The following is a 27,706-nucleotide window of genomic DNA, read 5'->3' as shown; positions in this document are numbered from 1 at the left end:
CACCTGGAACCGTCCTGGGCTACCTCTTATAGGTAAGGTTGCAGTTGGCTAAGGTCTAGTGCACGTCCTCTGCACTGTCAGTTTGTCCGTTACACAGACTGGCAAACCCAGGGGTCGCTTCCTCTTCTAATATCCCTACTGGGGCCTAGCTGGGTACCTTATAGCCTTCTGTCATAGGAGCTATGAATGCAGCCCTTCTCGCTTTAAGAGCTGGTGTCTGCGTCTATCCAGCTGATGCAGGACATGAATTGCACTTCAGGCACATAGTAATGTGAGTACCCGGAGGAAACCCAAGCAAGCACCAGTCTAGATAGTGTTGCGTTCCTGTCTGGTACGGAAATTCCTCAGCTCACTGGGACACTGTCTAATATTTCAGACCTTTGTCTATCCCATACCGCAGCTAAATATAGTCACCTGATTTTTATGGCATAAGAGCTGTTCTAGGCTTCAAGGTTGCTGAGGCCTACGGCCACTGCATCCTGAATATTCCCTATGTCGTCTGATCTCAGAAACTAAACAGGGTCAGGCCTTGGATAGTACTTGGACCACCTGGGAATACCAGGGGTAGTAGACTACAAACCCGCTTCGATCGGTATCTGGTTCGGCATTCCTGTCTTTTTTGCGTAGCATGTGGATCTTCTACGAAGGATTCACCCTAATAGGCAGCTCCAGGTTTTTAAGTCCTTGCATCATTCAATTCTCTACCTACTGTGGAAAGGGCATAATGAGCCTCCTCCTCAGTGGATGCTCACATGGCCTGCCTAGTCAAGAACGCTGCCCTTCCGAGTCCAAATATGGCATCCCTTGGGATCCGTCGGACAGGACAATGGAACTTTCCTTTAAAAGCGACTTATATTCTGCAGACTCTATTGTGCATCCAGTCCTGACTTTTGCTTGTGTAGCTATAGCCTTTTGAGGTTGGATGGATCCTCTTTTAGACCTCCGCTCAGTTTCCTGGAACGAGCTGCATCATGTGAGAACATCTAAGGGTGGCCTCTTATATACAAGAGGCAACAATAGCTACTGGTGTCCTGACTTCAGCTGTCTGCATACTTGGTGGCTATTAGGCGAGCTTTCTGGCTTAATTTCTGGCGCGCTGACTCAAGTCAATCGCTGGGATCTGTTTTTGACAGGATGCTAGCCACAATGACTGCGTCCAGGACGACCTTCCTCCCTTCTGTGACTTAGGTCGCAATCTTCTAATTTTCGCTCCTTACCTTGGAGGGAAATACTAAGGGCCAACCTTTCTCAGGGCTCCGGATTACCCAGGTCTACTAGTTATCCTACCTCCAGGCCTGCTGACAGGCTTGCGTTTCACTAGGCAGATCTCCACCTAGGGCGGGTCCCAGCGTATGAGGACGACTTTTGCAGTTTCCATCACCTGGATGACGACTGCGTAGGACATGTGATGGTGAGGTTTTCTCTCCTGGGGCTATGCTGTAGCCTTTCAGGAATGTCCTTAGTTCCTATTTTTTCCAACTATGCTGTTCACGCCCTGCTGGCCTCCTGAGTGGGACTTTTTGCCAGTCTCTCTGCTTTGTTCACCTGTAATTCCTCAACATTCTTTTTGGTGAGCCATGGAGTCTCTAACCATCATTCTGGCACTGTCTGTGGGGGATCTCAGGGCCTCTTTGGATTTCCAGTAGGCCTATTTGCAGTTTCCTGTCCAGCCCATTCACCAGTGTTTCCTCTGGCTTGCGGTCTGAGAGGAGCATTTCCTTTTCAGACATTGCTATTTGGTCTCTCCAGAGCCCATCAACTTTTAACGAAAGTCATGGTAAATCATTTACGCTGCAGGGACGTCAGGTTTCTGCCTTCTCTAAACAACCTTCTGATCCTTGCCCGGTCTCCGGCTGTTCTCAAGGAACACATCGGTCTCTTCAGTCCCACGGAAAGCTCATAAATGGGATGTATTCCACCTGGACTCGATCACAGGAGATGTAGCTTCTGGGAGCTTTGCTGGATTACAAGGTTCGGTGGGTTTTCCTCTTACCAGGAAAGCTTGAGATTTATAGGCCAGAATTCACAATGGAAGGATAGTCCTTGTGGAACAGGTCCCACCAATGGCTCACTTTCCTGGGATGTTAGGGTCTGCCTCTTGTGATGCAGGCGTCCTGATTAGACAGGGGCCACCCCCTTCAGGATTCCACAAATTATTTTCCTCACCATCGATGTCGACAACCTTACAGGGTCAGTGAACAACTTCCGTGAGCCGGGTGCGATCAACTTTGTGGATCTTTGAACAATCTTCAGAGCTTTTTGCCTGGCTCGGCTGCTCCTACAGCATGGTCCAGGTCCAGGTTCAATCAGAGAACGTGACATCCGTCGCCTACATGAACCAGAGGCACTCGCAGTTACGGCGCATTGAAGAAAGTGAATAGTGTTCTCATCTGGGCAGTGTGTCAACTTTCGGCTCTATCGGTAGTCTTCCTCTCCAGAGTCTGGTTTGGGGAAGAGAGCTTCCTCAGCCACCTGGGCATCTACCCAGGCGAATGGGGGCTTTGTCCGGATGCCTTTTTGGCTTCTAGTCCTTCACTGGTAGTGACCGGACATCGCCTTGGTGGCATTTCGGCACGAACACAGACTATCGAGATACTGCTCCACGTACCAGGGTTCTGGGAGCCCTTCAGGTGGACATCTCGCCGGTCTGGCAGGATCCTTTTCTCGTATTTCTTACCTCTGATTTCGGTCATCCGTGGGTCCTCCGCGGGCTACAGTGGGGAGGGAGGCAAGGTAATCCTGTCTGCCTCCTATGGTCATTGGTGAGCTTGGAATGCAGATATATCAACGCTCTGCTGTATCTGCCTTGTGACTGGATCTTCTGTCTCAGGGCCCGTGCTTCTATCCAAATCTGGCCCGTCTCGTTGCTTTTGACTCAGTCTTGAGTACTGCTGGGTTCTCGTCTACAAGACTTTGTCACTGCTTGGGTGGTGTTCCTCAGCTTCTTGGACTTTGTCTTTGGTGCTTCGAGCTCTTCTGTCGTCGCCCTTTGAGCCCTTGGTCTCTGCTGACATTCGTTCGCTTACATGGATGACCGCTTTCCTGCTCCCGGTGAGTGTTCTCTGGGGAGCGTTGTCCTATCCTGCCCCATTGTTTGTTTTTTTTTTGTTTTGTTTTTTTTGCTGGAACCGGGACGTCCTTTTGAGTTTGCTTAGGCTACTTTCCTTCGGTCTCTCGTCACCTGGACTGTTTGTAGAAAAATAGATGCCTGAGCACAGAAACCAAAGGAGGCCTCTTTGGATTGTGCCGTTTTATTCTCTGTCACACTTCCATGATGGCAGTCCTTTCTATTCAGTCTTTGCAGTCCGATTTTTCTTTTTTTTTTTTTTTTTTACCGGATTGTACTTTGTGGGTGGCTTGCCAGTGGTGCCTCGGTTGAGCAGCTATGGTCCTCCCCTTCATGCTTTTATTCTGATTCTGTTCATTGGGCACCTTCGCTGACGCTTTTTTTTTTTCCGAAGGGGGTTCTTAGCTCCCCTACGGCGTGTTCCCTCCCGTAATGGGATAGCTTTGGGATGTCCCATGGTCTAAGCCTGTGTCCCCTATAGATTGTGTAGAAGAGAAAAGGACCTGTGTCTTACCTGGTTAAGTACTTTACTTTTCTTCAAACGCCATAGGCGACACAGGCAGCCCAGCCTGACGCACCGGGCTGGCAGTTAATTTTTATTTGTTTTACGCTACTTCCAGGCTACCCTTTAGTGTTTCTATTGTGTAGGTCAGTCTACCTTCTCCACCTCCTCGCTGCTGCCTTGGACTTGCTAACTTAACTGGCCTGCATGGGGGCAGGGTATAGCGAATAGCAGGAGCAGGGGTTGCTGGGAGAAGCTTAACTATTTGGTGCCTGGACTCCTGCTCCACCTATATCCATGGTCTAAGTCTGTGTCCCCTATGGAGTTCGACGAAGAGGACTTAACCAGGTTAGACATAAGTCCTCTTTTATTTTTATTACTGGGAGCGTGCGTTTTTAAATCTAATGTGTTTAATCTTGTTTTGCAGCGAGTTTACCAAAGCTCAAGAGTACCTGAAGCTTTTGAATGTATTTGCAGATTCAGTAGGAGGTGTCACCTCTCTTCCTATTGGAGGGTCTTGCAGCATCTTGTCCCCTGCCAGTAAGTAACAGTGATTGCATACAGCTAGATGACTCTAGGTCCCCAAGTGCATACTCTGCAGTTTTCCTTTCTTTCATGGCATGTCACTTTAGAACTCCTCCTCCCTTCTTTGTAGCAAAGGCTGTTCTTTTCTAATCAAGTTTCACAGGAGGAAAGAAATGGAGAGAGAGGTAGACACAATAGTCCACTAATTATTGCAAACAACTTTTACCTCTTTTTCATAGGGAACCAATAAATTTAGATGACAATTTCATGGATTGACAAAAAAGCATGCAGATCATTTATACCCCTTTTTCCACCTAAATTCCAGGTCTGACCCAGAGTTGGAACAAAGTTCCTATCCAGATCAGACCTGGAATTTTGCCGGTGCTGACTCGGGTTACTCCCGAGTCAGTGCCGCTCACACCGGAGTCGGGTCTGCATAGACCCGGCGTGAAAGTGGACGCTTGGAGATGATGTCATGTCCAAACGCCACTGAAACCAGACCAATGTGCCGGCTACGCCCGTGTTAAACCCTGCTGATTACCTGGGTTGGATTGCCAGGTCACTCGACCCGGAGATCCACCCCTCTCCCCTTTTACACCAGGGAGCTGCCCGGGTTAACCCTTCAAAAACCCGGGTTTTAGCTGCGGTGTAAAAGGGGTATTAGACATCTGCCTGGATCTGTTTTTCCACAACCTGTTTAAACACCACCTGATGTACAGGTGTGTCCCTATTCATCTTACTTCCTTGCACACTAAACAACCCTTCTAGTTGCACCATGCCTTGCTGTGCTTCTGGAGTGCTTTTTTGTGCGACTTTTTACCTTCAGTGCGTCTTATTTGCAAAGTGATGAGAATAGAATACACAAGCAGCCACTGCTGATTAAAATGTTATGCGTCATGCTTATATTCTGTGTGTGACTGCGGGTGTATCTGCACGCGAACTGCTATGTTAAAGCGTCAGCCACTGACAAAGTAACGTAGCATTTTGCATGCAGATACACCTGCAGTTGCGCACACATTTTAATCGGCAGTAGCTGCTTGTGCGCCCTATTCACATCACTTTGTGAATAAAGGTGCGTACACACTTACCGATATTCTGAACGATATAGTTATCACTAAATCGGCCAAATTGTATGTAAAAACGATGAATGACCAACGATGCGCGCTCCCGCAGGTCGTTGGTCTTTGTCGTTCATTCCCCGAATATGCAGGCCAACCTGATTATATTGTCTGTCTGTTGTATGCTCGGGGATGAGGGAGGGTGCCCGATTAATTACATTGAGCACACACCTGCTGGGGACTGGAGCAAATCGTGTAGTGTGTATGGTCCTTTAGACTCATTTGAAGGTAAAAAGTCGAATGAAAAGACTCTCTGTGCTATCGCACGGTTCTCACGCGTTATGTTTAACACGACTTGTAGCAAATGGAGGTAAGATGTATGTGGACACAGCTGTAGAGTTCATTCTTATGGGTGTAGGGCATGCATGCTGAGAAAATCTGTTTCCCAGTTCTCCACTCCTGGTGTGAACCACCACTGAGATTACAGGAACATTTTGTTCTGCACAGCACATTATTCTGCTGATCTCCCTCATTGCGATAGAGTTCTTGGTGTCTCCCCAACAGTTGATATGTTCCACTGCTGTAACATTGTGTGAATTTTTATGGCTGTTGCCCAGGACTGTACATGTCCTCTAATTAGAGCGTTTAACACTCTTCGTTCTAGCACATTTATCTGAAGATTTAACTCCTGAGTCAAAAGGCACTGAGAACAACCAGCCCCACCAGCCATGGAGCCTGACATGTGTTATCACAAATGTTCAGACCCAAATGGAGAAGGGGTGACATTTGTTGATGCTTTTGATCCTCTGCCATCAGAGGAGCGACTAATGTGTTCTTGGTGACCATTTGGTGGGCTGTCTGGACAGGTAGTGGGTTGGATTTTAGATAGTTGATGGTGCGTCCATGGGACTCTGGCCTATGTCTTGTACATGGGCCTGAAGCAAGGTCAGGACCTCGACTTGTTGAACAAATTCTCCAAGTTACCTTTTTTGTCCTCAACAAGGCTTGTCAAACGATAGTGCCTCAAGTTAGAAGTGATGAACATAAATTTGAGGGGTTGGCTTCGAGATCCCGGCGGTCAGAATCCCGACACCGGCATCCCGACTGGGTCACAATGCCAACAGATGAAGGCAAGTATATTACCCTAACCCTCCCTCCCCACAGCTTAAACCTAACCCCCTTCCCCCAGCAACCTAAAACTAACTCTCCCTCCCTAGTGCCTAACCCTAGCACTCACTGTTGTGATGCTGGTGTCGGCATTCTGAGCGCCGGCATCCAGACAGCTGCGATAATGACTACACCCCAAATTTGGGAAGGCGCTAATGATTTTCCCGAAGCAAGGCCATGTTTAATTATGTGTTTTTAGCCATGAACTTGTTCTACTCCATACTTTTGATGATAGACCTCAGAGATTTGATCTTAAACCTGTCCACATGATGCCGGGTGTTTTAGGATTTAAAGATAATAAAAAGGACCAATCTGGTTGCTGGACAAAGAAAAGATCAGTGATATTAATAACGCAAGTGAAGGTCACTAGGAAGCCAGTGGTGAAAAATTACCTAAAAAGTAACTACAGTACATGAGATCTGATATATACCTGTCTGACCAGTATCTAATGTTGCTCCCGCCAGTCACTTCTGGGTAGGCAGATTATCTGTTCTAATTAATATATGTGCTTAATTCAGCAACTGTACAACACTTTCAGGCTTAATATATGCAAAATAAAGAGAGTAAGGGACCATAGTGTAGTATATAATATCACAAACCACTCCCTTCACGTGTAGTGTATAATATAAAAAATCTACCTGAAGAGTGATTTGTTATATTGTATACTATGGTCCCTTATTCATTCTTTTGCAAATACAGTATTTTTCCTGAATATTGTGGAAGAGGAAAATTACATCAGACAAACAATATGAGTCTCTGGATCAGGATACAAAATACTACAATGCAGCAGCTGTGGCTTTTTTTTTTTTTCCATGCCATGGTCCATTTACAGACTCCGTTAAGGAAGCGGGCTATGCTTGGGTGGGGCTGAGTGGTACTACCCTCATGTTCTGGGCCTAAGTGATGAGCTTGTTAAATCCTAAAAATACCCAGATCATCCTGCAGGTAGGACATAACAAAGAAAGGGAGGGGGAAAAAAGTTGATAGACAATGGACAGGTTTTAATGTGCAGGGGGGTGGGAGGTATTTCCAAGGAGGGCACTGGAACCACCCGTCCATCCAGCAGAGTAAAAAGAGCCAACAGGAGACTGCAGCTCGGACGCCACGCAGAATACAGGGTAGGAGACGGCAGGTCAGCGAGGTGAGCTTTGAACCAGTCTGCCACAAAAGGAGCCAGGGAAGATGTCCTTGGCAGTGGAATTTTGACAAGCGGGCGTCAGGAAGGCAGCAGGTAACTGCTTTGTCTGACATGCAGTGCTGAGAATCGCCAGCTCAACGGCAAAGAGGTGCAGACAATCCAGTCAACCACAGGAGGAGCAACAGGATCCACAGTTGTTTTTTTTTTTTTTTTTTTTTTTTTCTTTGTTTAACAAATTAACTGAAAAATGCATTAACAGTAGAAAAACAGGTGATGTTGTGTTAATTTGAGGCCACTTTTAACACTTGTTTTATTTTACATTTCAAAAAAAAAAAAAAATTACAATTGGAGAGGCTAAACTAACAATTTAGAGCTAATGTAACTATTGGGCCAATTAAGCTAATTGAAAACTTTTAAATGCCTAATTTAGTCGTTAAGGGGACTGTCCAAAGATTTCTCACTCTCTTATGGGGTGCGCACAAAAAACACTTTTTTTTTTCCTCTGAAACACCAAAACAATATTAGCTTGGAATTAGATTGCAACTGCACTTTGCTGTGCAAGTTTTCTGTGGAAACAGCTTCCACAAGCACCTAATTGGAGTGACTTTCTAGATGGTCCCTCTATAGAACATTCTACGTCCCCCATAGAAAGTAAGCAAAAATGGGGCAATAGTACCAAGGCAAATGTAATGCAGAGTTGGTAACACATTTTATAGAAGCTTCCACATGATTATTATGATTTTCTTAAACTACAGGTTGAGTCTCCCATATCCAAAATGCTTGGGACCAGGGGTATTTTGGATATCGGAATATTCCGTATTTTGTAATATTTGCATACCATAATGAAATGTCTTGGGAATGGGACCCAAATCTAAACACAGAATGCATTTGTTTTAAATACACCTTATACACACAGCCTGCAGGCCATTTTATACTATTTTTAATAATTTTGTGCATCAAAAAAAACTTGTGTACATACATGAAATTCATTTATGTTCTATATACACCTTATACACACAGCCTGAAGGTTATTTTAAACTGTATTTTAATAATTGTGTGCTTTAAACAAAGTTTGTGTACAGTGAACCATCAGAAAGCAAAGGTTTCACTTTCTCCTTCATCCACTAGTGGACACTGGAGTTCAAGACAGTGGGGTATAGACGGTGGTAGAGTAGAGCCTGGCACAGTGTGACTGGCTCCTCCCCCTCTATGCGCCATCAGCCCCAGTTTTTAGAATATTGCCCGAGAGAGCTGGTCGCACATCAGGCTGTCTCCAGCCTTTTTCATATTTTGTAATTTTTATTTAACACTGAGGACAGGCAGGCTGCTTGCTGTGGCAGTCTGCCTGCCTGCTACGTGGGAGCCGCCGGGAAGGGCACCGCCACGGCTACTGCAGCCTGTTTCCGGTGATGGAGTTTGCCCTTCTCACAAAGGTGGGCTGCCGTGGCTAATAAGTCCCGCTGTCTTAATCAGCGCATGGACCCGGCGTCAAGACCCGCCCTAAACATGCACTTATGGCGCGTCCTGCAACAGCGGCGCCATTTGTAAGGGTTCTCCCCCTTATTGCTCCGCAGCAGCACTTGGAGCATAGCCGGCAGTCATTTCATGGGAGCAGTGGGCATCAGCTGATGCTCTCCTCTCCTGCTTAGCAGGAGAGGTGTTCTTTTAAGATGTGAGGAGCTGAGTTTGCACTCGTGATCGCTCCCCATGTCCCAACGCCTACACAGTGATGTATGCAGCGCGGACCAGCGCCTGCAAGAGAGCCCTACTTCCCTCTTAAGGACAGTATAAACAACTCCCTGTTTTATTAAGAGGGTTCCGTCATGCAGGACAGCGCTGACTCACTTCTGCTCGGGGTAGAAAATGAAAGTATGGGGCCCGCCGCTAGGTGTAGCCAGCTGAGTCCGGGTCTCCTGCCCCTCCCCCGACAATGGGGAGATGTGTATTGAAGCTCCGTTCACTGTATGTCAGGTAAGTGACAGACGGCTGACTGTGCTGTCACTTACAAAAAAGCGCTGGAGCTGTCAGTAGGTACAGCGCCAGTAGCACTGAGGCAGCCTGCATATATTTAACAGGGCAGCACAGATGGTGTAATGGTTAGCATTACTGCCTCACAGCACTGAGGTCATGGGTTCGTTTCCCACTATGACCCTGTGTGGAGTTTGTATATTCTCCCTGTGCTTGCGTGTGTTTTATAACAGCATAGCTGTTAGTCTGCTGAGGCGGTGCTTTAATGTATAAGCTCCGGCGCTAGCTACTTCGGGGCACTTGTGTGCTTTGGCGCCCTCCACAGCAGTATGGCTCATTGCCCTAACACCTGCTGCACTGATTGATATGTCTAGCTTTTTGCTGCCCCTCCCTCAACCTCGTGCTTGGCACGTGCACTATGACTCCGCTTTATGCGGTTCTGTTGAGGGGACAGCTTATGTTAGCCAGGACTCTTCCAGGCTAGCATGGACATTTTGCACACACAGCGCGGTATAACTTTACCCTAGCGCAGTGTAAGTCTTATCTGTCACTTCTGCAACACATGTATATGTACGTGTTTGTGTGTGTGTATGTAGATGTATATGTAATCCCATATAGTGTGTGTGTATGTATATATGTATGTATATACAGTCTGGTGCATAAATATTGGGACATTGACAGAATTTTCATATTTTGGCCTCTATTCACCACCACAATGACTTTGAAATGAAACAAACAAGATGTGATTTAACTGCAGACTTTTTCAGATTTAATTTGAGGGTAATTACATCCAAATCAGGTGAACGGTGTAGGAATTACAACGGTTTCTGTATGTGCCTCCCACTTTTTAAGGAACCAAAAGTAATGGGACAAACTAAACAATCCTAAATCTAACTTTCACTTTTTAATACTTTGTTGCAAATCCTTTGCAGGCAATTGCAGCCTGAAGTCTGGAACGCATAGACATCACCAGACGCTGGGTTTCATCCCTGGTGATGCTCTGCCAGGCCTCTACTGCAAATGTCTTCAGTTCCTGCTTGTTCTTGGGGCATTTTCCCTTCAGTTTTGTCTTCATCAAGTGAAATGCATGCTCAATCGGATTCAGGTCAGGGGATTGACTTGGCCATTGCATAACATTCCACTTTTTAGACTTAAAAAACTCTTTGGTTGCTTTTGCAGTATGCTTCAGGTCATTATCCATCTGCACTGTGAAGTGCCGTCCAATGAGTTCTGAAGCATTTGACTGAATATGAGCATATAATATTGCCCGAAACACTTCACAATTCATTTTGCTGCTTTTGTCAGCAGTCACATCATCAATAAATACAAGGGAACCAGTTCCATTGGCAGCCATACATGCCCACGCCATGACACTACCACCACCATGCTTCACTGATGAGGTGGTATGTTTTGGATCATGAGCAGTTCCTTTCCTTCTCCATACTCTTCTCTTCCCATCACTCTGGTACAAGTTGATCTTTGTCTCATCTGTCTATAGGATGTTATTCCAGAACTGTAATGGCTTTTTTAGATGTTGTTTGGCAAACTCTAATCTGGTCTTCCTGTTTTTGTGGCTCACCAATGGTTTACATCTTGTGGTGAACCCTCTATATTCACTCTTGTGAAGTCTTCTCTTGATTGTTGACTTTGACACATATACACCTAACTCCTGGAGAGTGTTCTTGATTTGGCAAACTGTTGTGAAGGGGTTTTTCTTCACCAGGGAAATAATTCTTCCGTCATCCACCACAGTTTTTTTTCCGTGGTCTTCCGGGTCTTTTGGTGTTGCTGAGCTCTCCGGTGCGTTCTTTCTTTTTAAGAATGTTCCAAACAGTTGATTTGGCCACACCTAATGTTTTTGCTCTCTCTCTGATGGGTTTCTTTTGATTTTTCAGCCTAATGATGGCTTGCTTCACTGATAGTGACAGCTCTTTGGATCTCATATTGAGAGTCAACAGCAACTGATTCCAAATGCAAATGTCACACCTAGAATCAACTCCAGACCTTTTACCTGCTTAATTCATAATGAAATAACGAGGGAATAGCCCACACCTGTCCATGAAATAGCTTTTGAGTTGATTAAAAAGTGGGAGGCACATATAGAAACTGTTGTAATTCCTACACCGTTCACCTGATTTGGATGTAATTACCCTCAAATTAAATCTGATATGAAACAAACCAGATGTGATTTAACTGCAGACTTTCAAAGCCATTGTGGTGGTGAATAGAGGCCAAAATATGAAAATTCTGTCAATGTCCCAATATATAATATAATATACCTTTTTTCTACTCTGCTAATCGGGTAGTCTATGGACAAGCCTTATTCCAGAGAGGTTAATTAGCACACTGCGCAAGGATGACAAGCGTTCCAGTGCACGCTTTGGCAGCACATATACAAAAATATTGGAACGATATCTGTGGGTGAGGAGAACTCTCCGTTGAGTTGGGTCTCAACCCAACGTTGGCTGAGGGAGCAGGCCTTGGGTCAGGTCCTCCCGAATCATCCATTCTCAGGAACGAGACCCATATTGGGCTTACCATCCCTGTGGCCCAGCATTAGAGGCTGGGACGCCCACTTCGTTAGCTGTGTTAATCGCAACAGCAGGCCTTTATGCCCTGTATAGATGGGGGGATTGCGGTGTGGTTTTCCCCAAGGGACAGGTCTCCCTTTTAATATGTTGGGAAGACTCTGTTAGTACACAGCTCACTTTTTGGGGGCAGTAAACACTTAAGTATGTGGATTGTTACTCTTCTGCACACATATATAGCTCAACTGATTTAAGGCGAGCACACCAGTAACAGAAGGGTCCCAGGATCAATACCAGTCTGGGACAGCACGCTGATAAAATATCCTGCCCCTTACACCGTAGCAGGCTGACTGCTACACACGACACTTGAGCAGTCTCCCTGCGTTGAGGTAAGCCACATGTGTTTATACAAAGCCCTGCTATAGAACATATACATGCTGGAGTTAATCCTGTGGCTCAGGGCCTGATTCAGAGCCGCACGCTATTTGCGGACGGTCGTTCCTAAAAAGGGGCCGGCTATTTAAATTGAGCGCTCGCTCATTGCGGTTTGTTGACGCCTCTATGTCTGAGCGAACGAAAAATGCGCTCACTATTTTGTAAAGACGCCCCTTTGCCGTTCGCATCACACGTCATCTCCGGTATCTATTTGATTAATCGGGTACACCGAAAGGCATCTGAACTGCTCGCAGTGCTTGTGGTAGGTTTTTCCTACCGCATTCACTGCGAGCAGTTCAGGCTAAAAGACAACCAAGTGACGTGGTCGATGACGCTCCTTTACTAATTATGCACTCCCATTAAACGCCCTTTTTACCGTTAGGCACGCCTGCGTTCGGATCTCCACTCCCCCGTTTTCAAGCACCTTCCCCTGTTACCACCCACAAACGGTACTTTCTGTCAATCAAATTAGCAGCCCCTCGCTATTTTGCGAGCGCTCGATTTCCGACCGCAATGACTGGTTTGCGCATTACGACCCATACGCATGCGCAGTTGTGCGGACATCGCTCATAGCGAACGAGCGGCCCCTTACGAGCGGCTCTGAATCAGGCCCTCAGTTCCTTCCATGGCTCTAACTATTGCTCATGTTCTAATTTTAAATATTATCGTCACCTACTAATCTTGTATGTAGGTACGCATATGTGGAGATCTCTCTAATTAATAAATAAATATATATATATATATATAATTAGGGGTGAGCGGGTTCGGATTTCTGAAATCCGAACCCCCCCGATCCGAGTCCGATCCGAATCAGGCTCGACTTTTCCCGCCTGACTCGGATCTGAAATCGAGGCAAAACGTCATCATCCCGCCTTCCGAGTCTCGCGGGTTTTGGATCCTATATAAGGTACCCGCGTCGGCGCCATTTTCTCACTCGGCTGTGGACAGTGAAGAGGGAGGGTGGGAGTTAGGGCTGTGTAGTGTAGTGCTGCTGTTGTCCACTACTTCAAAGTCCATAGGGGCTGGCTGGACTGTGTTGTGCAGTCAGTTCTCCATAGGGGCTGTGTCCACTCCAAAGTCCTGTGCAGTGTCCCAGTCCTAAAGGGGTGCTGTAGTGTTGTCCAGGGGGTGCTCTGTCCATCAGGGGTGCTCCCCCCAAGTGCTAAAAAAAATAATATATTTTCTGTGTTTGTGAATTGTGTGCGCAGTAGCCGCATGTGCATCAACAAAGTAGTGCCAAGCGTGCGCCTGTGTCATAAGTAAAGGGCCGGCTGGCTTGACCGTTAAAGGGTGCTGTAACCCCCAAAGTACACTCCAAACCAAAAAAATATATATTTTCTGTGATTGTGACTTGTGTGCACTGTGGCTGCACGTGCATCAACAAAGGAGCAGCGCCAAGCGTGCGCCTATGTCCCATAAGTAAAGAGCCGGCTGGCTCATTTCTTAAAGGGTGGTGTAACCCACAAAGTGCACTACTCTCCAGCAAAAATAAAAAAATATTTTCTGTGTTTGTGTGCGCTTTAGCCGCACGTATATATCAATATAACATAAATGGAGGACCAAACTTTCTCCGATTAAAAATAAAATGGGGAAACATCAAGAACCACTTCCTCCTAGTGCTATTGCTGCTGCTGGGAGTTGTTCATCATCCCAGAGAGGAAGTAGGAACATCACTACTTTTACTAAACAATTGACCCTCCAACAGTCCCTAGCGATGAGGATGAAGTACGACAGCAGTCATCCTGAAGCAAAACGTATAACTGAGGCCTTGACTGCTATGTTGGAGTTAGACGTGCGTCTGGTATCCGCCATTAGTGCAGTGGGATTTAGACAATTGATGGAGGTAGTATGTCCCCGGTTCCAAATCCCGTCTAGATTCCACCTGCATCCTCAAAGCAGCAGCGACAAGCGTGCGTCTGTCTGTTAAAGGGTGGTGACACCCTCAAAGTGTGCTACACAAACAATAAAAATATTCTTCTTTTTTCTGTCTTTGTGAATTGTGTGGGCTGTAGCCGCACCTGCATCCTTAAAGCAGCAGCGACAAGCGTGCGTCTGTCTGTTAAAGGGTGGTGTAACCCTAAAAGTACGCTCCACAAACAATAAAAATATTCTTCTTTTTTCTGTCTTTGTAAATTGTGTGGGCTGTAGCCGCACTTGCATCCTCAAAGCAGCAGCGACAAGCGTGCGTCTGTCTGTTAAAGGATTACATCGGTGACAGCATCCAAGTAGGCATGTCAGACAGTCCGTACCTGTACTGGCAGGAAAAAGAAGCAATTTGGAGGTCCCTGTACAAACTGGCTCTATTTTACCTGAGTTGCCCCCCCTCCAGTGTGTACTCCGAAAGAGTGTTTAGTGCAGCCGGGAACCTTGTCAGCGAAAGGCGTAGGAGGTTGCTTCCACAAAATGTGGAGAAGATGATGTTCATAAAATGAATTATCAACTCTTTCAGGGAGACCAGCCTCCAGAACGTACAGAGGGACCTGTGGTTCCAGCGGGGATGAATTAATACTCTGTGAGGATGAGGATGTACACACTGAAGAGGGTGAGGAATCGGTGGATGAGGAGGATGAGGACGACATCTTGCCTCCGTAGAGCCAGTTTGTGCAGGGACAGATTAATTGCCAGCTTGTTTTGTGGGGGCCCAAACGAACCAATCATTTCAGCCACAGTTGTGTGGCAGACCCTGGCGCTGAAATGATTGGTTTGTTAAAGTGTGCATGTCCTGTTTATACAACATAAGGGTGGGTGGGAGGGCCCAAGGACAATTCCATCTTGCACCTCTTTTTTTTCTTTGCATTATGTACTGTTTGGGGCCTAGTTTTTCAAACTGCCATCCTGTCTGCCACTGCAGTTTCACGCCTAGATGGGTCACGTGTTTGTGCCGCCCACTCGTGTCGCTTAGCATAGTCATCCAGCTACCTCGGTGCAACCTTTTGGACATAAAAACACTATTGTGAGGTGTTCAGAATAGACGAAATGAGTGGAAATTAAGGTTATTGAGGTTAATAATAGCATAGGAGCAGAAAAACCTACAAATTCTGTGATTTTAGCTGTTTTTATGCTTTTTTTCAAAAAAATACAGATCCAAAACACAAAACCCAGAACCCAAAACACGGAAGGGTGGTTTTGGCAAAACCAATCCAGATCCAAAACACGAAGAAAGATCCAGATCCAAAACCAAAACACAAAACACGAAAAGTGGCCGATGCACACCCCTAATATTAATATATATATATATATATATAATTATATAAATAAAATCTCTATCGCTTCTTCTCCTTACCATAAGGCAGAGGTAGGATCTGTTACCAGTTTTATGTCTGGTACCTAGCATATTTAAAAGAAGGATTCTACGATTGGAGGCTGGACTCTCCTCATGCAGTAGTTGGTACAATAACTCCGCTTTACACCATCTCTCCCTAAGGATTTGTATGTGGGTGTGTGAACACACCTATATTTCCACGGATGGGAAGCCGCCTGGGATTACCAAAGCTGTCAGGTTCAGGAGTCTGACAAGTTAACTTGCTGTGTTGGCACTGCTCTTCCTTTCAAAGAGAGAGCCTTTTTATGCAACTATGTTTGTCTGTATGTACGGGTGTATATATACTGATATATTCCCATTCCTTGTATGCATATTTTCTAATAATTGGCAAAACCTGTTTTTTAACCCTATTGGGGTTATCACTACAGATATATCCCTTCCTTTCTTGGGATAACTAATGCACTCTGTCTATGTACTGGTACCCTTCTCAGTATGGATTCCGGTACTCCATATTATTGTCTTGTCACATATCTCAATAACATGAGTCTCTAAAGGGCCCCTAGGTACATTCTATCTGTACATAGAGAATCCAGGTTCTATTCCGTACTCAGAGATTAATTTGATAAATTACATTAAGGCCTAGGGCCGCCCGCCGATATAGCCAGGGTCAGGCCTGGATTGTATTAGATTGATGGGCGTAATACACAGTTCTCCATTATAAGTGTTAATGTACTGATACTAACACTAGTAGACCGTTTTGTGGTATAGGTATAATTTCTATATGGATACACATCCCTAATATAACAAGCTCAGGTATAGAGTCCTGTTGTACGACCTTCCTGTCTCCACTAACATTTTGCTAGTTTATACAGTGTTTTCTACTGCAACATCTCCAGACTGAAGTCCGTTCTGTAGAGCATTGGTCTTAGCCCACTGAAGATACTCGCCTATACCTTACGGGGCAGGTTGCTGTGAGATGAAAAAGGTCTGACATTCTACATAGCGTCCAGAGGGCTTTTGGACGCTCACAGGTAAGCGGGCTTACCCCACTATGCAATGACAGGATGGGCATTAGCCGTTATTCTCCCTTATGCACCCTAACTGCGGTCCTAGCAGCCATCCGCTCTTTTAATCAGTTGGCTCTACACTTTAGAGCTTCCCTGGTGCATAGATTCAACATTAAGATTAGTGACACTATTCTACTAGATCTGTTGGGATTATGGACTGAAGCGCTTCGATGGTCTAGTGCTCATCTTTACATTAAAGTGTGACAGTCACTATGTCCTACGCAGGGGGCCTGGTGGATTTCCTGTTCAGTCTCTGTGGATGTTTTCATCACATTGACGGGTACCTGACTGGTACCTTCAGGGTTGTCCTAGTGCTCTAGCCTTGCGGTATGGAGTGCTTCCCTATATTGGTAGCTCCCTGGGTGGCTGTTGCATCCGTGCTCTTTAACTACTAGGGTATCCTGGTTGTTTCATACTATGTTCAGGCCAGCTGTTGGTACTGCCTACGCACTTCCATCGTGTTGGAAGTTGTCTGTTGTTTTGGAGTTTGTAGCTGTGATTTTCTTTTCGGCTGCAGGTGTTCAGTCACGGTTTTCTGCTCTGTTTTCAGAATGGGTTGTTCTGCTGTCTGACCCTCTGAAAGGTATTGTAATCTCAATCCTCCTGAAGCTGCCTCGGCCTCATTCCCAGTGTGATCTCCACTCGTTGGAGACTTCTATGGTCTCTCCCTTCTGCTGGTTTACAACTTTGTAGTAGTTGGACCTCCAGAATGGTTCATGGTGACTGTTCGGCCTTGACTTTTACTTCCCTGCATACTCTTTGTTAGGAGTCTGTGGACAGGATCGGCTCTGTGTCTGTAGATTGGTATCGTTATATTTGTATCTTTATGACTATATCCAACAGTGCTGGTATTCTGCTATCTGCGACTGTTGCAGCTTTCCGTTTCCGAATCTGGTACGATTTTCTCGAGTTTTGTTCTCTGGTTACTGCCCTTCTCATATGGATTCGGGTTTGAGTTCTCTGCTCCCAACAGCCCGGCTTGGTCTGTTTTTAGCTGAGTTTATGGCGTTATGTTGCTTCTCACCTGAGGGTGTTTTCTCGCTAACCGCTTATTCCATTCTATTTACGTTGTAAGTTGTGGAATTTCTGAGTCTGTTCCGCAGGGAGTTCTGATTGTCTCCTGGCTCACGACACTTGATCCTCAGCTCTTGCCTTTCCGTTGAACCTCTGGTTCTTGGCTCTCCCTGTTCTCTTGGCCAAAGGGTTGGCGTGTTCTCCGCGCTTCCTACCCGGGAGCTTGGCTTTGGGACGTCCCCATTGTCTTGAACTCCAGTGTCCCCTCGTGGATGAAGGAGAAAACAGGATTTTGGTACTTACCGATAAATCCCTTTCTCCGATTCCACAGGGGACACTGGACACCTGCCCAGCGCTGCATACCTGCCAGTTGTTTGGTTCCTTCTATGGTTGTGTGACTGCATGATTCCCTGCAGTGGTTTCCTCTGTTCTCCTTCAGTCGGTCTTGTTCCGTTCTGTGGTCTTCTCCTTCTCGTTTTCCTGTTGTCCTCCATCTCTTCTCGGGCTCAGTTCTTAAACTGGGGCTGATGGGGCATAGAGGGGGAGGAGCCAGTCACACTTCTTCTTCTAAATTATTTAAAGTGCCAGGCTCTATTCTACCACCGTCTATACCCCACTGTCTTGAACTCCAGTTCCCCTGTGGAATCGGATAAAGGGATTTATCGGTAAGTACCAAAATCCTGTTTTCTCAGTCAATCTAAAAATATTCCGTATTTCGGAATATTTGGATATGGGAGACTCGACCTGCATTTTAAAAGGAAAATTCAAATGAACTTTTTAACTCATGATTCTAACTCCTATAGGCGCGGATCCCATCTGTCGCTGGTGGTATTCTGTATCCTCAATGGCAATTGGCTGGCTGCAAGGGGATGATTGTGTTGTCAAATTTCATTATTTGGATGTAGAAAGGATACCCAAGCTCCTAGATGCTGAGTAAGTCTTTTCTTTTTAAGTAAACCTCAACTGAAATGTCCATACACGTATACCTTGCTCGAAGAAACCTAGATTATATAATAAAGTATACATAAATATAGGTACCTTTTTATCACTTTAATCATTTAGTCAACAAGGTACTTGCATATAATTTTATACATATTGTATTTAGCATTGATTGATCCGTAAAGACTGAAGTGTGCAAAGTTGGTTGTAACATATTTAAATATACTCTTATTATGATTGCAATTATTAAATGTCTGTTTTCAGTGTGTTTTGCTAACTTGTAATACGCCTGATGTTCATGTTATTCAGGAACCCTTTAGTGAAGTCTGTGATCCACTTGTGCAGAGCTGTGCAAGTGTCTGTGTTGGGGAAGACTGATGGTACACAAACCTCATTCTATCAGTGTGAGAAAGCTAGCTCCTTCTTGTGGAATAGCCTGAATATGAGCAGCACCTGCAACAGTGATCTCAACAAGGTGATTACCAGCTGGTGCTGCAGCCATTGTAAAACTTTCCATTTGTATATTAATTGCACTGTCATTTTCTTTGAAGTTCTCAAATTTGCAAAACTAGTTCTAAAAATACTGTACTTGGTAAAATGTTTTATGTTACAGAATCGCGGTGCCATGAGTAGGATCTGGTATTCTTGTCCTTCAGGTAGAATTGGTGTCACTGTGGTGCATTGTTGTTGCATTGCATGTCACCTTGGTCTCTGTGCAATGTTTCTTCAGTGCAGTATGGAGGCATCAGCTGCATCCTATACCTGAAAGTTCACACAGTTGTCATTCTGTTGGCTATTACCTTTTTAGACCCCTCGTAAATGTTAACAATATTGCATTTGTTCTATGCGTTGTCTTTTAGTTATTGCTAATCAATGCATATTTTTTATGGGAAGGAATAAATATATGCTTCTCCTTTCTTATTATGTGTGAAATGGCGGATTGCTATCTCCTGGGGCAAATGGTTGCAAACAGTAGCGCACATTAGGTCTGATTCACAGGGGCACACAGACGGCTCTGTATCTTCATGCTAATGCCGCAACCACTTCTGTTCCTTCTGTGATGCCGACAGGCAGCTGAGCTAATCCATCTCACTGCACCTGTAGACACCATCAGTCATAGCATCGAAGCTGGCGCCAGGTGTAATTTCTCCATCTGAACATGGCGTCCTTTACCAGCGCTGCTGCATCCTTAGACGCAACTGCCTTCAGTGAAGCGCCCATGTCTGGCTAGCTATCCCCCTAGGAATGCCCAGCGAAATTCACAGCTTTTGTCTCCAAATTTGTTATGCGTCTCAGTGCGGTAACCATTGTGGTACATGCGCTGTGAGACTGATGTATGCACAGAACCTCCAACTGTGTGCACATCAGCATTGCGTACAGTTACGTGCACCTCTGAGCCATAGGGTGCAACCAGCTCCCAGGTAGTTTTAGTAACAGTTTTTTGTGCAGGGGATAAAGCCAGTCGTAAGCCATAGTCCACAAAGCCTATTCGTTCGTTGTGGCTGTCATTGGTAGGTGTGTATACACACTTACCAATGTCTGCCCCCCTGCCGCTGACTATATCGCCGCATACAGACATCGTCTAGTGTGTGCGCAGCATTAGTTTTATGGATTGTTCGTTTGTACAGTGCCTGAAAGATATTGGCATTTTATAATGTCATTTGGTTTGCATTACAATCCATTTAGTCGTTTTCACATCCACACGTTACTTTAACAGAAATGAGAGCACCCTTTCTCAAATCCCTAAATCAGGAAAAAGGGCTTCACTTCTGCACAACACATATTACGCAGGCCTTATCTGGGCGACTACTTGGTCTAAAAACTCATAGACAGTTGTCTAATTTGGCGACCTATGGTGGGGACAGAATTGAATGCAATTTAACCATTTGGCAAATGGGCCAAGCGACCAAATATCTTCTTCCTTTTCTGGGACCTATTAGACCAATCAGACAGTGACCACACCACAGGCCATTACAGCTCATCTTCCGATCAGATTTACAAGTTTGCCAGATAGTAATGCTATTGATTTTGATTTTATTATGCACACTGCGGGTGTATCTGCATGCGAAATGCTACGTTAGTGTCAGCGGCTGTGGCACTAATGTAACGTTTCACATGCAGATACACCTGCAATTGCACACAGAATATAGGCATGCCACATATGTTAATCAGTAGATGCTGCTTCTGCATCCTATTCGCACCACTGTAAGACTCATTTGAAGGTAAGTCACACGAAAAGACGCTCGGCGATACAAAGTCACGGCCTGGCGAAACTAGAAAGGCTGTTTAATGCACAAGGAGGCTAGATGTATGTGGACACCTCTATTAGGGTGGATGCACCTTGCCTGACAGTGTGGTGGCACATTCTACTCCTGTACATCAGTGAGCACCTCCTGGGATCGCAGCACAGAACATAACAGTTTTATAGGTTTCATTATTTTTACATCCAAAGATTCTAGTTTCGGGCTGAAGGTCCTTTGCACTGCATCTACTCAGCTCACCCACTCATTGAGACAGATGTGGTACGTCCTCACATAGGATTATCGAGAAAAGGGTAGTATTATACTTGCATTAAACCCGTTGGGAAACGCAGTGCATCCACCCTTTGCACTTTTGTTTTTCACGTTTTAATTTCAATGTTTTAAGTAATTTTTCTTCTGCTTGTATTCTTCTCAGTTCTGTTCATTGGGGCTTGGTTAATAAAGAAGTTTCCTGCAGAGTGGTTACATATGGAGAGGAGTTTCAAACAGTGCAGATTTTGAATCAAGTGTCTAGCATTTGGCTGCCTCTATATCCCCAAGGTGTATTCAGAATTTTTTTTTTTAACAGAATTAATCCATTCACGTTTTTACAGCCACTGTAAAACTTGAATCTATGAATGTCTAATGACATGAAGTTTTGTATGTACTGTACACCTCCATGACTAAATCTTGTTGCGGTTCTACCTTATGCCTGGTGTTTGTATTTTTTTACCTTTTTAAACCAGTATTGGTAGTCATTTTTGTACTTAAAAAATCTTAAGTAAAGAAAAGACCAAGCTATTTTGCCACAATCGCCTTTACTTACTACCTCAGAGGGTGCAAACCATAACTTCTACTCCTGTTTTCCTAGGTAGTACAGCTATTTATCTGTGACCTCCTGTTATCTATGCGAACGTCCTTATGGCAGAAGCAGGCGTGTTCTAGCCCAGCATCCGGAGAGGCAGCTCATGCTTCCACATCTGTGCTGACAGGATTTCATAGGGATCTCAGCAGTCTACGCAGGCTGGCGCTCACCTTTAAACCTGCACAGTGCAAGGTATGTCTGCGTACAGCAAAATGAAGTACAAATTCAGTTGCACTTTGCCTTGAAGAGGCATTAACTGAAATAAATGTTTCATCCTAGCTGTTCCTGCATGAAGCTACAGTCCGACTTATGGCTGGGGCAAGTCCCACCCGCACACATCAGTTGCTGCAGCACAGTCTACAGAAGCGGCCCCCAAATGCCAGTAAGACTGGTAAGTACTGCAGATTTGCTAATCGTTCTTCAAACATGACCTGACAGAAGTAATTTAGATGTTGATACCATGTTAGCGTCTCGTGATTTTACGAACTTTCTCCAAAGGAGCTTGATTTGTGATCTAATCTTATCTATCCTAAATGATCATATTTGCATAGCCGATGGCAGATCTAGAAAAGCGGCATAAAATTTTCTTAAAATTGCGTATTTCTCCATCTTCAATTGTTTTCTGACATATGCAAATGATCTATTGTAAGTCTCACATCTACTTAACATTCGGCCTTAACTTAATGTATGCAGAAAAATATGTAGCTCAATTGCTGCACACAAATATAAGCCAAATGTATAGATGTCCACCCTGTAGGTGACAGAGATCGCTCAGTGCTCACAAGAGTAGGATGCTTTGGTACTGTGCTGCCTCTGAGTCCCCTGATCTGTCTGTCATCATCATAGCTGCAGGATGCCAGGAGGTGCTGTTTTGGTACCTCCCCCTGCAGACTCCTGTTCTGTAGCAGAGGAGAGGTAATTGCTGCAGCAGGTAGTACATTTGAGGCCTCCCACTGCTACCATGTTACTGAGTTCTGCTGTGCTGGCTCACGTGAGCGACTTCCTCTTTCGGCATGGAGACTGAAGCCTGCTGTCACAGCGAGTTCCCACTGACCGGGCCCTGTGCAAAAGTGCAGAGACTTCGATGTTTGCAAGAAGTGTCAGGTGGGCACCTCCAGTAATGACAGCCCAACTTTCAGCTCAGTCTGACCTTCTGTGACAGTCTTCTAGGGTAGTGGCCTTGGATGTGCTGAGAACAGTGGAAGTGACAGCCTAGCACTACTACTTCGGCACCAGACTAGACAGACACTCAGACTTGCTCCTCTTGCTTATTGTCTTCTGCAGAAAAATATAAGTGAGTGGTGTATTTTTTTTTTTCAGTCAGTTAGTACGCCTGCACTTTTGGAGCTAGTTGTCCATTATTGCAGGTTAATTTACACTTCTGTGCACTGCAGATGTCCTTTGCCTCATCTTTATCTTTCATGCCTGATATTTAGATTATTCCAGAGCTAAGCCTGTATGAGTCAGTGTTTTGTACTTTGATGAAGAGGTCACTCCAAATTGCCTTATGTGCAGCATGCAAGCCTGAAGGCTGACTGCCTTGCACACCTGCAGGGGGAGCCACTGATCTGGCAGAACTAGCATGGGCTAAATCTTTGATCTAGTTCATGTATTGCTGAGCCCAAACAGCTCACTGTATGCTGGTTGACTGATGGTAACCTCTTTCACTGCCCCAACTTAAACCTTAGTGAACAACATTACATCTTTAATTTATTTTACCTAATGGGTTATGTAGCAGTTCCACCAGAAGAGTAGTTTTGAGCACGAAGCAAAGCCTTAAGGTTTTCCCCTCTTTAGAGAGATTTCTAGAGTTGACACTTCCGAGATCTAGATGGAAAGGCAAAAGTCCCTCTCGTTGAATCCTAGAGGGTAAAGTGCTCCTCCCAGAAGGAAGATGAAGTCGCTGAAGATTCTTCACTCTGAGGATTCCACTAGTGCGGCAAGGTGTAGATGATTTAGTGCAGGCTGTGCAGCAAGAGATAAACATTAAAGACAGTGAGTAATGAGTGGAAGGTGTCTGACAATACTTGTGTTAAAAATGAAGAAAAAAAACCCAGCAATTTCCCTTTTTCCCCACAGATAATAGGTTATGTATGTAAAGTGTGGCTTAATCATGGCAGAAGTTCCTAGTCACGTGCAGGCTCACCATAGCATGCTTGTTGAGGATAAGCACTATTCCGATCAGAAATGCTGCTGTCCATAGGGTTAGCAAAAATAGAAAACTCAACACCATCCTTAATTATATTTGTATGCTGTAGAGGGAACTTCTACCAGATCCATTTTAGGGCCGTATTCAATTAGCCGCGATAAGTCAGCTTCTGCGGAAAAGTATCGCGAATGACGTCATTTTGCCATTCGAAAAATCTCCTCTGTTCAATTCCAAAGACTTCTCGCCGGTGCGGAAACTCAATGCAATGGGACCTGCGAAAAAGATTCGCCTATGAATAGGTGTCGCAATAAAAATGCTGAATTGGGGTTTTGGGGTGCAAAGCTGCGGGCACCACCCTGCACCCTTGGGACAGTTCCCCAAAGGTAATCTGCGTCAAAAAAAGTTTAAAGTCTTTAGATCACCCCAAAAAAGTACTTTAATTTTGGGGGCTAAAAAAAATCAAAGTTGGGGGACAAGCTTAAAAACTAGCTAAATAGACTGCAGGGGGGTCCCCAAGTATTGTGCAGGTGTTTTTAAGTTTGCAGGTGCTTGCGGCAGGTGGATTTTTAAAGATTTTTAAAAGTGCACTTTAGCAACTTAAAAATATGCTAGCACCAGGTACCCCAAATTTGCTGGGACTACTTATTTTGAGCCAGAAAACCTGGTAAATGCTAATCTTCACTTCTGCAAAGAAGCGAAATTTCAGTTATTGAGAGCATTTAAGTACCCCAAATACCTTCAGCAGGGCTATTGGGGGGTATCTAGAGTGATCCCCAATGTCAGTCCATCTTTTGGGGGTGTCGGGCTGATTTCCCCAAGTCTGACAGGATTTTTCACATGTTAGTTTCGCCGGCTCCCATTTTCGCTGATTTCTAATTGAATACGTCAAATAGCGGACACGCGCACGATACTTTTTCGCATTGAAAACCTGCGATGTAGGCAAAGTCCAGCATGTGAAAAGTACGGGACTTTCGCATCTGATTGTTGTTATCCCAAGTCAAGACTACGGGACATATTCAAAAGTGGTCAGAACAGATTTGAAGGGTTTAAAGTTAGCAAGACCCTGGTCTGAATTGCTGCTAATGGATGAACACATCCATGACGCGTTTGATATATTTGTGGGTCAGTGCTTTGGACGCAGATGTCTTTGGTGCTAGTATCAAAATGGCATTGGTCAACTAAGCAACCTACTTCCATGCCCCAAGAAAAACAGCATGGCATGTAATCTGTATAGCCTGGAGCATGCCATGGGAGTAAAGATTTTTGCCAGTTAATGTACCAAAAGCTAGGGGTGCCTTGTTTCAATCCCTTTGTACTGCAGGAACAACAATGTCAATTGATGAGGGCAGTCCTATTCTCTGTGTGGAGGACAGCAGAGGAGCAAACAATCTACATGACAGGCAGTCTGTCAAACTGGGAATATTTGTGTGGGCAGCCTCTCTACTTCTTTTATGGGATCAGTGGTTCAGTTCCATGTCGGGGTACGGGACATCATAGATTGGGGTTGGCATATAGTTATCTCTGGTACTAGGGGATAAAAAAAGAAAGAAATGAACTAGTCTCTGGTAGAATGAGATCAGTTTGCTGCAGACGTTCTGGACAGAACAAGCCTATCAAAAGAAAAAAACTACAAATTGTACATATTAATTACATTTGTAATGTTAAGAGATAAAATTAAAATAAGAATGTGATTTCATTTTCCAAAGAATCCAGAATTGTGGTTGATTTGGTATCCTCATCTCTTCCAGGTGAATTGGACTCGTTACTTGGACAGAGGGAGAGAGCCACAGCAATCCTTTTGGCGTGCCGTCATTTGCCCTTGTCATTTTTGTCTTCCCCAGGGCAGAGAGCAGTAATGTTAGCTGAAGCAGCGCGAACTTTGGAGAAGGTGGGCGACAGGCGCTCATACCTTGACTGCCAGCAGATGATGGTTAAACTTAGTGGGGGCACGGCTATGGCAGCTTCATGAGGCCCATTATTATTTTTCAGTATGGCCTCACATCGTGAACTTCTTCCAGACATAAACACAGGCTGTTTTGGTAACATAGGTCAACCCGGTCATCAGTTTTAATTATCAAATCCTATAGAGCTGAGAGCTTTCAATGATTTCAATATATTACTGTTAAGGGACAGTCATCAGAAGGGAAGATAAGCCTAAAGGATAGTACGTCATGTACATGCAGTTTTTGTGTGCTCCAGTATTCTGACAACAGAATAGTGCCCAGCTTTTATAATCTAGATACATCTGTTGGCTGTATTACCTCCTAATCCAGCAAAATCTTTATTAAGTAAACTTTAAAATGGCTGTGGAGATGGCATATACATTGGAGGACCAATTAGAAGCCGCACCTTTATCTACAGAGTCACACATCCTCTGTTTTCTGGCTTTGATGTAAGAGAAACCACAAAGGCACCAGGGTATTGCACCCCAGCTAGTGTGAATGTATCACCCTACCTGGGAATGTTGCACCAGTGTTGGCATATTATTATTTTACTGTTCAAAGGAAAACTATTAAGGTCCAATTAAGCAGAATAGAGATACAGCAGCTGAGATGAAAGTTCAGAAATGAAAACAATCTTTACTGTTTAAAGAAAATAAAACACCCTTTCTATATAAAATACTTGGTGCAAAATAAAAACTTTTTAAGTAGTACGTTTCCTCCTTGGTGGAATCTCAATGTTTGTTTTTCCTATATTTGCATTTATTTAATGATACAGCATCTCTATATCTCATAGGAGTCTCTCCTAGAAACTATGTATGGACCAGTGTTTCCTTTTTGGGTTACAATAGTACTCAGTGTGTCATTACATTACTCTCTATAAGTCAATGATTGTAAGTTAGTAGTCCTACGGCAACTAAATGTTCAGGATGTGTAATGCAGTTTTACTCAGGACATTGATATGTGGTGTAATCAATTTCTCCTTCAGCAGCCAGGGGATACACACAGCAAGGGTCCTAATTTCCTTTTCTAGGAATTCAGTCACTTAAGATGAGTACACATGGTACGATATCTATTAATGATATCGTTCAATGATATATCATTCATATCGTTCATCTTTATGCAGTGAACGACCAACGATGCGTGTTCCCACATGAACGATAACTATCTCTATGATCATCCGTACATGCAGGCCAACTTGCACGATATTGTCAACTTTGTCTGTTCAGAGATGTGGCAGGATGACTGCACTGAGAGATCTCTGTCAAGTCATTGGTGGTACAGATCATACTGTGTGTATGCAGCCTAAAGACTCATATCCACTTGCCGACATTTAAGGACTGAACGATAACTATATAGTTATCGTTCAGTCGTTCATTATTCTGTGCAGTGACCACACTGGATGTCGTTCAGTGCAGGCACCCTCCCTCATCCCCAAACATGTTCAACCTGACTATATTGTCAGGTTGACAGTCCTGTTCAGCCGATGAGCGATGCTGACAACGACCAGGGGGAACATGCATCGCTGGTCATTGCCGACATTTCTACTTCAGGGTCCATAGGGGGTCCACAGGGTTGACCTTGGGGTTATAGCTGGAACAGGATCCATGGGCACCACACAGTTAAGCTTTTAGCTCCCAGGATGCACTTGGGTCCTCCTCTATACCCCGCCCCCGAGCCACAGGCACCTCAGTGTAAGCTGGTGCCCGGCCGGAGCCGGTCACCGCGCAGGGGGGCTGCAGGAGCAGCCCCCAGAAGCTTTTCATTTTAAGTTAGATTTTATTTATTTTAATCTCTTTTTACTACAGACGGCAGCGAAGGGCTGTCTGTACAGATGCCCAC

The 27,706-nt window shown here is 44.8% G+C and overlaps 1 protein-coding gene across 1 annotated transcript in view; it reads left to right on the top strand.

Moving 5' to 3' along the window:
• Window positions 1-26,574, top strand: part of SREBF2 (sterol regulatory element binding transcription factor 2) — a 71,730-nt gene extending 45,156 nt beyond the window's left edge. The window contains exons 14-19 of the mRNA XM_088468062.1: window positions 3,997-4,109; window positions 18,535-18,664; window positions 18,980-19,145; window positions 21,782-21,967; window positions 22,055-22,166; window positions 25,673-26,574. Coding sequence (XP_088324188.1) covers window positions 3,997-4,109; window positions 18,535-18,664; window positions 18,980-19,145; window positions 21,782-21,967; window positions 22,055-22,166; window positions 25,673-25,893 — 928 coding nt within the window. The 3' untranslated portion in view covers window positions 25,894-26,574. The remainder of the gene's footprint in view (window positions 1-3,996; window positions 4,110-18,534; window positions 18,665-18,979; window positions 19,146-21,781; window positions 21,968-22,054; window positions 22,167-25,672) is intronic.
• The last annotated feature ends 1,132 nt before the right edge of the window (window positions 26,575-27,706 follow it).

This window comes from Taudactylus pleione, unplaced genomic scaffold (assembly GCF_031769625.1).
Source record: "Taudactylus pleione unplaced genomic scaffold, aTauple2 ptg000080l, whole genome shotgun sequence".
NCBI classification, from domain to species: Eukaryota; Metazoa; Chordata; class Amphibia; order Anura; family Myobatrachidae; genus Taudactylus; species Taudactylus pleione.
Note: the sequence above shows the minus strand (reverse complement) of the source record. Positions and strands in the feature narration are given on the sequence as shown.